The following is a 13407-nucleotide window of genomic DNA, read 5'->3' on the forward strand; positions in this document are numbered from 1 at the left end:
AATTCCTGTGCCCCACAAATAACCCAGAGATGCATTTTAAATAAAAGCACACATTCTACTCATGTAAAAACACGCTGATTCCTGGACCGTCCGCCGGCCGGATTGAGAAGGCAACTGGGCTGGATCTGGCCCCCGGGCCTTAATTTGCCTAACCATGGCTTGATCCATAGATCAATCAACCCAAGAGAGGGTTGATTAATCTTTTTTGGGGGGTAGGTTTCTGATTGGAGAAAGTGAGGGCTAAGGTCACCCTGGCCTGTTCGCTGAGGCAACTTTGGTCATCTTTTGGAAATGGTCTTTCCTCCTAAAACATGCATTCCCTCCAACATTTCTCTGTTGGAAATAGGGACATCAATAATAATAATAATAATAATAATAATTATACCTTGCCCATCTCACTGGGTTGCCCTAGGCACTCTGGGTGGCTTCCAACATATATAAAAACATAATATAAATGTTTTTTAAAAATCCCTATACAGGGCTGCCTTCAGCTGTCTTCTAAAGGTTGTATAATTACTTATCTCCTTGGCTTGCGGGCTGTACAACTCCATACCCTCCAACATTTCTCCAGTGAAAATAGGGACGTCTTAAGGAAAAGCAGGATATTCTGGGATCAAATCAGAAACCGGGATGGCTTTTGTAAATCCGGGACTGTCCCTGGAAAATACCTGGAAGGGTCTGCCTGTTTAAAAAGCAATTTAGGTCCCGCATCCCTTCAAATTTTAGAGGCGTCCGAAACCCCTGCTTAGTTGCTGCTGCTTTTTCATGCTATTTCCTAAGGCACCAGCCATCGCACTCTCTGGAAGCTTCGCTGAGCTTCCCTTTGCCCTGAGATGCAACAGGAAATGTTTGTGATTTAAGAAAAAATTCGTTGTCCCCCCCCCCACTGGTTGCCGACTGCAAAATCTTGGAAGATGGACACAAAAGTCCAAGGGGGAGAAGAGACTCCAGCTGGCCTTGTTTTGCAGACATTTCTTGCACGGTGGGAGTGGAGAGGTCAGAAAACGGGGGGGGGGGGGAGGAGGAAGCCAAGCTCCCCACTGGCCGGCAGCATCAACCACCCGCCTCCCAGTTTCACAACACAACTCAGAACGGCCTCCTGCAAAAATCAGGGAGAACAAAAAAGATCGGGGAGGGGGGCTTTAGGGCGGTATAATAGCAGGGGGGAAACCAAGGGCACCGTTTGCTTTTCAGATGGAAACCACACAACACAACACACACACAGATCCCAAACTTCCCCTTGGATCCCAATTTCTGGGTCAGCTGATTCTGGCACGGCTTGCCGTCTGATCCTGGGGCATGTTGACCCAGCGTGTGGCAGCCCACAAAAAGACAAATTCCATGCTAGGGATCATCAGGAAAGAAAAAGGATTTAGCGGCGGAAAAAGTGGAAAGCTGCAACTCCAAGGAAAGGGCTGCCTGGAGCAAATCTTCCCGTTCGTCTCTCTCACTCCACATGCACAAATCCAAGCCGTCTCCGTTTAGCCCCCTGGATCTCAATTACGGCTCTGCTTTAATTAGAACATGAAGTGCTTAATTGCATGATGTAACCAGCTGCGGTGCTTTCAAGACAAGTCCAGGATCCGGGCGCCTGTTGAGCGCTGCATCTCGCAGCCAGGGGAAGGAGATCTCTTTAAGATGCTGACAAATTTGGGGAGCTTGGGACGAGGGGAGGTGCAGTTCAGATAGCTCCATGCAACACTGTCCCCGCACTGCAGCGGGTTGGGCTAGATGACCCTCGGGACCCTTTCCCAATGATATGAACGCCCCGGCTGCCCTTGCCATGGCTGAGATGAGTGGCAGGTGTGCCAACGGCAAACATCTGGACAACCTGAATGCCGCTCTGGGGAGCTTCGGGCTTGGAGAGATGGCCTGCTATGTACTGAGTTGAATAGGATCCAAAATGCAGCAGTTTGATTGGTCCTAGAACAATAGGATCCAGAATCCAGCAGGCGCTCAATTAGTGCCAGCGCCTTCTGTCAAGAGCATGGAGGGCAGCTAATGGATTGAGATTGAATCCTGACACGACAGAAGGCCTGCTTTGGGGGGACAAGAGGCAGGCAGGTGTGGAGGATTCTCTGGTCCTGAATGGGGCAACTGTGCCCCTGAAGGACCAGGGGCGCAGCCTGGGAGTCATTTTGGACTCACAGCTGACCATGGAGGTGCAGTTCCATTCTGTGTCCAGGGCAGCTGTCTCCCAGCTCCATCTGGTACGCAGGATGAGACCCTACCTGCCCGCAGACTGTCTCGCCAGAGTGGTGCATGCTCTGGTTATCTCCCGCTTGGACTACTGCAATGCGCTCTACGTGGGGCTACCTTTGAAGGTGACCTGGAAACTGCAACTAATCCAGAATGCGGCAGCTAAACTGGGGACTGGGAGCGGCCGCCGAGACCACATAACACCGGTCTTGAAAGACCTACACTGGCTCCCAGGGCGTTTCCGAGCACAATTCAAAGTGTTGGTGCTGACCTTGAAAGCCCTAAACGGCCTCAAAGGCCCAGTATATCTGAAGGAGCGTCTCCACCCCCATTGTTCTGCCCGGACACTGAGGTCCAGCTCCGAGGGCCTTCTGGCGGTTCCCTCACTGCGAGAAGCCAAGTTACAGGGAACCAGGCAGAGGGCCTTCTCGGTGGTGGCACCCGCCCTGTGGAACACCCTCCCACCAGATGTCAATGAAATAAACAACTACCAGACTTTTAGAAGATATCTGAAGGCAGGCCTGTTTAGGGAAGCTTTTAATGATTAATAGGTTATTGTATTTCAATATTTTGTTGGAAGCCGCCCAGAGTGGCTGGGGAAGCCCAGCCAGATGGGCGGGGTATAAATAATAAATTATTATTATTATTATTATTATTATTATTATTATTATTGACACTCGGGGTCCCTTCCAACTCCACAATTCTATTATTATATTATTAACCTATCCTGGGGTCCCAGCATGCTGGGTTCAAGACCTGTGCTCCACACAATAGTTTGACCTCTGAGCTGTTTTTCCTTCCCATTATTTTTTTTTAAAAAAAGGCAATGAGTGTAGCTAATAATAATAATAATAAAATTTATTTATATCCCGCCCTCCCCAGCCGAAGCCGGGCTCAGGGCAGCTAACAACAATCAAATAATCAGTCAAATAGTCACACAATCTAAAAATATGTCATTATAAAAATTAATTAAATCAAATTGATGGCAACCAATTAAGCAAAATTCTGTGCGGGTTGCCAGAGGAGGGAGTCAGGCTGCGCCCTGACCAAAGGCCTGGCGGAACAACTCTGTCTTGCAGGCCCTGCGGAAAGATGTCAAATCCCGCAGGGCCCTAGTCTCTTGTGACAGAGCGTTCCACCAGATTGGGGCCAGTACTGAAAAGGCCCTGGCTCTGGTTGAGGCCAACCTAACCTCTCTGTGGCTCGGGACTTCCAAGATGTTTTTATTTGAAGACCGTAAGGTCCTCCGTGGGACATACCAGGAGAGGCAGTCCCGTAGATACGAGGGTCCTAGGCCGTATAGGGCTTTAAAGGTTAAAACCAGCACCTTAAACCTGATCCTGTACTCCACCGGGAGCCAGTGCAGCTGGTATAGCACCGGGTGAATGTGATCTCGCAGCAAGGACCCCGTAAGTAGCAAGGACCCCGTAAGGAGTCTTGCCACTTCATTCTGCGCCCGCTGGAGTTTCTGGGTCAGTCTCAAGGGTAGCCCCACGTAGAGCGAGTTACAATAATGCAGTCTGGAAGTGACCGTCGCGTGGAAGGATCACGCTCGGAAGGATGAGAGGGAATAACAAAATATGAACGATGCTTAAGGCACAGGGAATAAAAACCAAGAGCCCCTTATTCCCATCTCATCTCCCCTGTGGAAAATGACAAGAGGGGGAGGGGGACGGGGAGATTATAGGGAACTCACCCTCCCCCAAAAAAACACACCCAAAGACACTGCTAGATACTTTAGTGCGATTTTTTGGGTGCAAATTTGCCTTGATGGGTCCACAATTTGCATTTTTTTAAAAATTGTGGACCCATCAAGGCAGATTTGCACAGAATGCATACGCTAATCTAGAATTTAAATGCCACAGAAGCCATCTCACATTCATCCGCAGATAAATATGACCCAGATGACCCCCCAAATTCCCCCAAACTCACCATGGACCCAAAAACACTGCTGCCTCATTCCTAGCAAAGCCCCCTTCCCACGCCCCCCTCCCTACACCTTGCGGATGAGAACAAGGAAGGCAGGTGGACAGCAGGGTCTTATCGGTGCTGGCCCCTCGCTTTGCTCAAAACCCCACCCAGAGGCACAAAGAGCAGCCTGTGGACTTGTTCCAACACCCCGCACCCTGAGGATACACAGATATGACCCTGGTCCTGAGGAATGCTGGGAGAAAATGGCCACCTTTTCCCAGAATCCTCTGGAAGGGGGCAGGCTAGTTTCGGAAGCGCGTGACACACAGGGTTCACTCACAGTGGGGGATGGCGGCTCCTTGCTTCCCCTCCTGCACCCCGGCCAGGCTCCTGCCGAGGGTCCTCCGGTGGTGGGGGGCCCGGGGCCTCTCCAGCCCCCTGCCCTGGGCTTTCAGGCGGCTGATTTTCTCGCTGTACATTTTGGCCAAGGCCTGCACCTTGCTGATGATGCGCTCCGAGTTCTCCAACAGACACGGCTCCCCGTTGCTCTCGTAGAGGTCCAGGGTGGGCAGGTAGCCCCTCGATCCATCGCCTGTGAAAGCCGCCTGCCTCCCCTTCGCCCCCGGACCGTGGGCTTCCTCCTCCGTGTCTCTGCTTGGTCCCGAGTGCGGTTCCTCCAAGTCCGAATCCTCCACGATGCACAAGGGTTCGGCGTAAACCGGCGTCTCCAGGGCGGAGGGCAACCCCCTACCTGCCCCCTTGCCCCCTTTCTTCAAAATATCCAGAGCGCTCCGCTCCTTCTCTTGCCAAGCCCTCCGGATCTCTGCACAGGATTTGAACTCGGGTCCTATAGGCTCCTCCTCCTCCTCCTCCAAGCCACACCCACTTCCAGAAACGTTATGGGTTTTCCCAGATGGACTCCGCCCCTTCTCGGAATCCTCACAGCAGGCCCGAGGCGATTGGGCCTCACCGCCGGCGGAATCTTCAGAGCCGGCTGGCGATTGGCCGCCGTCGGAGCGGCTCCTCCCCCTCTTGGAATGTCCGGGGCTTGCGGGCAGGTGGCTCCACCCCTCGCCGGAATCCCATTGGCAGAAGGGCGGCTGGGCGTTACACGATTGGCTCCTGCTCCTGCCGGGACTCCCGTGGCCGCCGGCGCCCGGTTGTGGGCGGAGCTTCCCCGGCTTGCCCCCGCCCACTTCCGCGTCCCGGGCATCGTTCTGCCGCAGGATGCTGTTGAAGCGAAGGACGGACTCGCGCACCACGCCGGCGGGCACCGGAGGGGCTCCCTCCACCTTGCTCGAACCCGGCACCTTGTTGACAGCCTCCGTCCCTTCGTAGTAGCTCTTGATTTTCTCAATCAGGAGCCAGTCGTCCTTCGTCAAGGCGGAGTCACGCGTGGCTCCGCCCTCCGCCTGCAGGGAGCTTTGGGCACATGGCGCCGGCTGCTTCGATTGGCCGGGATCCTCAGGGGGCGGGCTTCTCGCACCTGCCACCGCCTGCCCCACGCAGCCAGCACCGCCCCCCTCTCCTGGCTTCCTGCAGGCGTCCTCCAAGTTCTCCAGGACGTGGAGAGGAGACGGACCAGCAGACTCCTCCCGTTGCTCCTCTTCCTCGGAGGAGTCGCAGGTGAAGGGATGACGAGGCATCGGAGGCGGCTGTTCCTGGACGGGGTCTCTCTGGGGGGCCTCTTCCCCCTCCGATCCGCGCTCTTCCACCGCCTCCTCTTCTGCCTTCTCCTCCAGCTCCTCCAACGGATCATTTCTCAGGAGCGGATCCTGCAAGAGAACAACGAGGTGGATGGTGATTACGGCCCGGGGAACTCCCTGCCACTCCAAACACCCGAGGCAAACGAGGGTGATCCCCACCAGCTGTTATCATCCCAAAAGCATCCTTGAGACTGGAGGCAAGTCTCCCTTCAGTAGAAGTACGGACTTAGCAAAGAACTCTTACCGTATTTTTTGCACCATAACACTCACTTTTTTTCCTCCTAGAAAGTAAGGAGAAATGTCTGTGCGTGTTATGGAGCGAATGCCTACAGATGGTGGGGGGATCTGCTGCAGTCGTGAGCAGAGGATCCATGGTTCCCCTTCCTTTCCTCCTCCATGGCTCGCTTTGAAAGAGCAAAGCGGGAGAAGAGCCGCTGAGTGGGGAGGAGAGAGGGACAGAGAGCCTGCTTCTTTAAAGGAGCAAAGCGGGAGAGGAGAGGAGCCTTCTCCCCTTATACCCCTCTTCTTCATTATTAGCAGCATCCTTCTCCACCCACCCCACGCTTGTCCCTTGTCCCTTGAGTGCTTTTCCTTCCCTCCCCACTTAAAACGTGGTTACAAAGCACGGATCCACATGGATCCTCAGGATTTTTGCACTGGGTCACCCCAAATTCACCATCAGATCACATAGCATGTCCATGGCTACATCTTGCACCAAAAAAATCACGCACCCACTGTTGCCTGGGGCCGCAGTGGTGCAAAAACGTGGTTACAAAGCATGGATCCACAGGATTTTTGCATTGGGCTACTCCAAACTCACTGTCAGATCACATGTCTGTGGCCACAGCATGAAGCACAAAAATCATACATCCACTGTTTCGTTTAGAATATTTTTTTTCTTGTTTTCCTCCTCTAAAAACTATGTGCGTGTTATGGTCGGGTGCGTGTTATGGAGCGAAAAATACAGTAACTTCAGGCTCCGCCGAAACTCAAATCCCCCTGGTTTACCATCCCTAGTACTTCAAGAGTCCCATAAAAGCGCCTATCAAAAACTTCACCCTTGTGGCCTGTCTCCACAACACCTACTCACTATGGGCCCCACTAAAGCAAACAGTCTAACTGGTCAACGTCTAAAAGATATCGAGCATCAGAACAACCTGGCCACTATAAGGAAATTCTGCCCTTGGTATGTTCATTTTCCACCTCTCCATTTTGAATCTCTGGCCCTAAATCTGCACAAACTTCTTATCCCAAAATACAGACGTGCTTTTACACTTGCAAGACTGGATGTCTGTTCTGCCCGGACACTGAGGTCCAGCACTGAGGGCCTTCTGGCGGCTCCCAGTCAAATATTAAAAACACAACACAGCATTAAACATTAAAAACTTCCCTAAGTAAGCATAACGGTATGTAATGAAGTTTTGCAGGGTTAAAGAAAGAGAAAAAATGGTGTAAAAATTGTAAAGATCTACATTAGACACAACAATTTAGAAAGAGTAAAAATTTTGAGGTCTTAGAACAAAAGAACTAAGTCAATATGTGTATATGTATTGGTAATGATTAGACTAGAACGATGATATGGCTTTATTTGTAGATGTGTGTTTTTGTTTTTTTGTCTTTTGTGTTCTTTTCTCTCTCGTGGTTTTTCCCCCTTGTTTCTACTGTTTTATTTTGGATTCGATCTTTGTAATTTTGCATTGAAAATAATTTTTTTTTAAAAAAAACTTCCCTAAATAGGGCTGCCCCCAGATGTCTTAATAATCAATAATTATGCATCTTCCCCCCAGCTTTGCACAGAATCCCCAACTCCTATTGGAACCACAGAGCTGTAAAGTCAGAATGTACCCCAAGGTCATCTATCTCAACCCGCTTTCCCCCCTGAACCCCATGCCACTCACCTCCGCCCTCTCTTCTCCCAAAATTGGCCTGTCTTTTCCTGACTCGCCATCCAAGCCCCGTTGGCTGAGCAGTTCCAGGATTTCCTCTGTGATGGACAAATTGGCAGGGACCGGCTCTCCGGCCAGAGAGAACTCCGCCTCCCCTTCGTCCTGGTCTGATTCCTCGGCGTCCATCTCCGTCCCACCGGACGTCACCGGGCAGGGGGGGCCGGGCGGCCCGAGGGGCTCGGAGGCCGGAAAGAGCTCTCCGTCGCTGTCAGCGGGCTGCAGAACGGGAATGCGGCGTTACGGCTGAGCTACGCAGCGTCAACGTAATGCAAGGCAGCCAAAAAAAAGAGGTCTCTGCCCCAAGGAGGCTACACACTTTGGCAGAGGGGCAGCGGGAGGGAAGCAGGGGACAGCAGAGGGGAACATGCAGTTGGTCCATGGCGAGCATTTAGGGAACATGTAAGGGGGACGCGGGTGGCACTGTGGGTTAAACCACAGAGCCTAGGGCTTGCCAATCGGAAGGTCAGTGGTTCGAATCCCTGTGACGGGGTGAACTCCCATTGCTCGGTCCCTGCTCCTGCCCACCTAGCAGTTCGAAAGCACGTCAAAGTGCAAGTAGATAAGTAGGTACCGCTCTGGCGGGAAGGTAGATGGCATTTCCGTGCGCTGCTCTGGTTCGCCAGAAGCGGCTTAGTCCTGCTGGCCACATGACCCGGAAGCTGTACATCGGCTCCCTCGGCCAATAAAGCGAGATGAGTGCCGCAACCCCAGAGTCGGCCACGACTGGACCTAATGTTTCCCTCCCCTTATGGTCTTGATGTATGGGCTACTTTTAAAATTGCATTTTAACCTGTATTTTGAATTGGTTTTTTTCTTTTTTCTTATTAAGTTTTTACTGAAATTATATTGATGTTAGCCACCCTGAGCTCGGCTCTGGCTGGGGAGGGTGGGGTATAAATAAAATTTATTATTATTATTATTATTAAGCAGCAGAGTCGCTGTACTGCAACGCGAGGCGTAACGGCAGCAAAAACAGAGTGGTCCCTGCCCCAAAGAGGTTGCCCATTTTGACAAGACGGACGGGAGGAAGAATGCAAGCACACGCAAATTTCACATTTTGGGAATGTAAGGAGTCAGGCCAACGTCCCATCTAGTCCAGCGCCCGGTTCTCGCAGCGGCCAACCGGACGCCTCTTTGGGGAAACCCGAATTTGAGCGCAACAGAGATGCAGAGCGAGGAGGCGCATGCGTCGCAGAGAACGACCTACCTTGATCTTGGCCACGTCTGAGAACGTCCGCAGCAGCGATCAGAGGAAAGGAAGAGGAGGAGGGAGGAGAAAGAAAAAAAGAGAAGGAACCATGAGAGTCAGTGGCACAACAGCTGGATTTCCTTTAAAATGAAAAATGGGCAGGATCAGTTCCAGAGGGGCAGCCGTGCTAGTCTGTTCCAACCCAAAAAAGGAAAAAAAACCCCCAGAGTTTCCTAGTTAACCTGCCTGGTGGTGGTGCTCCCAGTAGCTAGAGCTCAGACCCACCAGTTAAAGATCAGTACCCTCCATAATTTGAAAGAGTTTGGTCTTATAGAAATGGAAATCACAAAATCATAGGGCTGGAAGGGACCCTGAGGGCAGCACGGATTTGATTTAAATCAAAACGATTTAAACCACGATTTAAATCACTAGTCAGTAATATTGATTTATTTTATTATTATTATTTTTTTACAGAAGGACTCATTCTTGCTGGTATAATCTTAGTATTTCCAACCAGAGGAAAGTTTCATTTTTTGGAATAATAGATTTCCAGAGTAGTTTTTACAGTTATATAAAAAATAACTGATTTGGTTATGCCATTAGAAATTCATAGACAGATCATTATTATGATTATCATTATGGTGAGGTTTAATAAGTTAACTTTTCTGCTGTGCTTTATTGGAAGGAGAAAAATAATCATTTCCTTAATAACAATTAATTTAACTAAAGCAATAACATTACAGCATATTTGTCAACTGGTGTGGTTAAATGTTTGGTTTATTTTTTAAAAAAACTTAGAGTTTTAGCTCACATGAAAAACTTAAAACAAATCCTGATTTCCTGATGAATAGCCTTTGGACTATAATGTAACTTAAATAAAAAGCTATCTTTAGAAAGATTTTTCCTCCGAATGCATTGTATTTTAAAAATCTGATTTAAATTTTTAGAAATCTGATTTAAATTTTTAAAAATCTGATTTTATTTTTTTAAAATCATTGATTTTTATCCACCCTGCCTGAGGGTCATCTAGTCTAACCCCCTGCCATGCAGGGATTAAAACACACGGTTCCCCATCCAATCTGAAACCAGACCGGACCCTGCTTAGCTTTCCAAACCTGCTGCAAGATTTATTGCTTTGCGCAGCTTGTTAAGAGCACAGCTTTTCTTGCAGCGCACTGCCCCCTAGTGCCGCTCTGGAGAATGCAGGACGCCTTTTGCAAAACCTCCATTCCAGCTTGCACAGAAATGGGAAATTCCCCGGAAAGAGAGAGACCTGTGTACTTTTCCTCACCAGACTGCCTGCGGCCGCGGCGATAAGAACCGCTCTTCTCCAGCTGCAAGATGGGGCAGCTCCGCCGCGCTCGTTCGGGGCTATACATGAACTCCGGTGGGTCTGGGGAAAAAGGAAATGAAAGTTTCGTCATGTCCAGAATTCACTCGCCTACTGAAGCTTGCCTGGTCTCCGTAGCAAAGGCACGTGGCTTGGATGCTGCTCTTTAACTCTGTCTACTAAATCAGTATTTGTCCATGGAGTTTTCTTGGCAGGGATACTGGAGTGGCTTGCCGGTTCCGGCTCCAGGTGGATCACGTTTGGTCAAAACTCTCCACTATGACCTGTCCATCTTGGGTGGCCCTGCATGATATAGTTTATAGCTTCTCTGAGTTATTCAAGCCCCTTCGCCACAGCAAGGCAGTGATAAAGAAGGCTGATCGCTGAAGAATGGATGCTTTTGAATTCTGGTGCTGGAGGAGACTCTGGAGAGTCCCATGGACTGCAAGAAGATCAAACCTCTCCATTCTGAAGGAAACCAGCCCTGAGTGCTCACTGGAAGGACAGATCCTGAAGCTGAGGCTCCAAGACTTTGGCCACCTCATGAGAAGAGAAGACTCCCTGGAAAAGACCCTGATGTGGGGAAAGATGGAGGGCGCAAGGAGAAGGGGACGACAGAGGACGAGATGGTGGGACAGTGTTCTCAAAGATACCAGCATGAGTTTGACCAAACTGCGGGAGGCAGTGGAAGACAGGAATGCCTGGTGTGCTCTGGTCCAGGGGGTCACAAAGAGTTGGACACGACTAAACAACAACTAAATCAGTGGTTCCTTAATTTTTTGGAGGGGAGGCCATTACCAGTTAGGCCACATAAACTCGTCCCCAGCGCCCTATAAAAAGCCTTTTTCAGACGAGCAGGTTTGCACAACACACTAAGAGACATTATGATGAAATAACATCCTTCTGGACCGTCTTGAGGGGCTGGGAGCTGGGGGCACTGTCATACAGTGGTTCCGCTCCTTCCTCCTGGGCCGTGTTCAGAAAGTGGTGGTGGGGGATGAGTGTTCAGACCCCTGGGCTCTTACCTGTGGGGTGCCTCCGGCTTCTGTCCTCGCCCCCATGCTTTTCAATACAGTGGTGCCTCGCAAGACGAAAAGAATCCGTTCTGTGATTCTCTTCGTCTAGCGGTTTTTTTGTCTTGCGGAGCAAGCCCATTGACGGATTAGCGGATTAGCGGCTTTTAGCGGCTTATCTGCTGATCGGATCAGCTGATAAGCGGCTTAGTGGCTTAGAAAAAGGGGGGGGGAAAGGGAAAAAACCCCGCAGGAACTCGCAAGACATTGTCGTCTTGCGAAGCAAGTCCATAGGAAATTCGTTTTGCGAAGCACCTCCAAAACGGAAAACTCTTTCGTCTAGTGAGTTTTCCGTCTTGCGAGGCACCACTGTATCTATATGAAGCTGCTGGGAGAGATCATCATTTAAGTTCTCCCCTTAAATGTGAACTGCACCAAATCCCTTCTCATCCCTCCTTCATCTGCATTGAAGGGGGCTGGACTAAATGACCCCTGGGTATCTTCCGACTCGACAATTCTGTGATTTCATGACTTCCTCACCCGATTGATGCCGGTTTCGGCTGCACGCCACAGACTCATCAACCCGCGTCGAAGGTAAGGTCTTCTTGGGAGCCCCTGGGCTGGAGAAGACCTCTGGGGAGCCTGCAGCAAATGAAAATAAAGAATGCAAATACCTTGGTTCTCAAATGCCGAAAACCCAGAAGTAAGTGTTCCGGTTTTTGAATGTTTTTCAGAAGCCAAACATCCATTGCGGTTGTCAGCTATTGTTTCCGGGGCGCCTGCAACAATGGTGCCTTGGTTTCCAAACATTTCAGAAGTCAAACGGACTTCCGGAATGGATTAAGTATGGCGCTTTTGTTTTTGCTATTTATTTTGAGGCTTTTTCGGTTTGTTTGTTTTTGTGGCTGTGTGGAACCCAGTTCAGCTACTGATTGATTGATTGATTGATTGATTGTGTGACTGCGGAAATGATTAAGAAAAATATCCATCTAAACAATGACTATCATCAGTGCAGGTAAGAAAAAATAATTATTTTTATTTTTATTATCTACAGTACTGTCTTATTTATTTTATAGTACAGTACACTGATTATTGCTTTCATTTTATGGGTCAATGGTCTCGTTAGATAGTAAAATTCATGTTAAATGGCTGTTTTCGGGGTTCTTTTTAAAAGGCTGGAACGGATCAATCCGTTTTGCATTACTTTCTTTGGGAAAGCGCCCCTTGGTTTTGGAACGCTTTGGTTTTGGAACGGACTTCTGGAACGGATTAAGTTTGAGAACCAAAGTACCACTGTAGCAAGGAGACAGGTGTCTTGGGTTTATGCAGAAGAGTCCAGAGCTAAGATCCAATGGAAATAAAAAACCTCAAGAGCAGGCACCCCCAAACTCGGCCCTCCAGATGTTTTGGGACTACAACTCCCATCATCCCTAGCTAACAGGACCAGTGGTTAGGATGATGGGAACTGTAGTCCCAGAACAGCTGGAGGACTGGAGTTTGGGGATGCCTGCTGAAGAGTTTGGGAAGGAGGGGGAATAGGGACTCAGGCACTTACCCTGGAAGCTGTTCTCTAACAGGACTTGCTTAGCCTGCAACAAAGAGCAAAAGGGAAGGAAGAGTCAGGTGCGGTCAAGACAGAGTGGTGTAGAGGTCAGAAAGTCGGACGAGGACCCAGGAGACCAGGGTTCAAATCCCCGCACTCGGCCATGAAGCTCACGGGACTGGGGCCTTTCTAAGTTTGTTCTGGAGAGGCAAGGTGCGGCCGCACAGGTGAGGCCGATTGGTAACTCACTGCACCTGGTGGCAACAGCCGGGAAGGGATATAAGGTCAGCATTTCCCTTCGGCTCTTTGCCACAGCAACACGTTTCCTGCCTTGCTGCGTTTGGCTTCTTGCTCCCTGATCCTCGGACCTTGGCTCCTTGACTCCTTGCTTCTCGACCCTCGGACTCTTGACTTCCTGACTCCTTGCTTCTCAAACCTCGGACCCTTGACTTCGTGACTCCTTCCTTCCTGATCCTCGGACCCCTGACTTCGTGACTCCTTCCTTCCTGATCCTCGGACCCTTGACTTTGTGACTCCTTCCTTCCTGATCCTCGGACCCCTGACTTCGTG

At 50.1% G+C, this 13407-nt stretch overlaps 1 protein-coding gene and 2 long non-coding RNA genes across 4 annotated transcripts in view; 1 reads left to right on the forward strand and 2 right to left on the reverse strand.

Annotated features, from left to right (window-relative positions):
• The window catches only part of LOC309537043, a 67476-nt gene that overhangs the window by 49797 nt on the left and 4272 nt on the right, over positions 1 to 13407 (forward strand). The window lies entirely within an intron of this gene.
• LOC309537044 overlaps positions 1 to 13407 on the reverse strand; it is a 101729-nt gene that overhangs the window by 7561 nt on the left and 80761 nt on the right. The window lies entirely within an intron of this gene.
• PLEKHG2 (pleckstrin homology and RhoGEF domain containing G2) overlaps positions 1 to 13407 on the reverse strand; it is an 83099-nt gene that overhangs the window by 7561 nt on the left and 62131 nt on the right. For both annotated transcript variants that reach the window (XM_082230940.1, XM_082230939.1), the window contains exons 12-17: positions 12850 to 12883; positions 11835 to 11936; positions 10243 to 10344; positions 8970 to 8986; positions 7715 to 7978; positions 4451 to 5885 (exon numbers count right to left, since the gene is read on the reverse strand). In XM_082230940.1, the coding sequence (XP_082087066.1) occupies positions 4451 to 5885; positions 7715 to 7978; positions 8970 to 8986; positions 10243 to 10344; positions 11835 to 11936; positions 12850 to 12883 (1954 nt within the window). The remainder of the gene's footprint in view (positions 1 to 4450; positions 5886 to 7714; positions 7979 to 8969; positions 8987 to 10242; positions 10345 to 11834; positions 11937 to 12849; positions 12884 to 13407) is intronic.

Source organism: Podarcis vaucheri (genome assembly GCF_965113315.1).
Source record: "Podarcis vaucheri genome assembly, chromosome: 7".
Classification (NCBI taxonomy): domain Eukaryota; kingdom Metazoa; phylum Chordata; class Lepidosauria; order Squamata; family Lacertidae; genus Podarcis; species Podarcis vaucheri.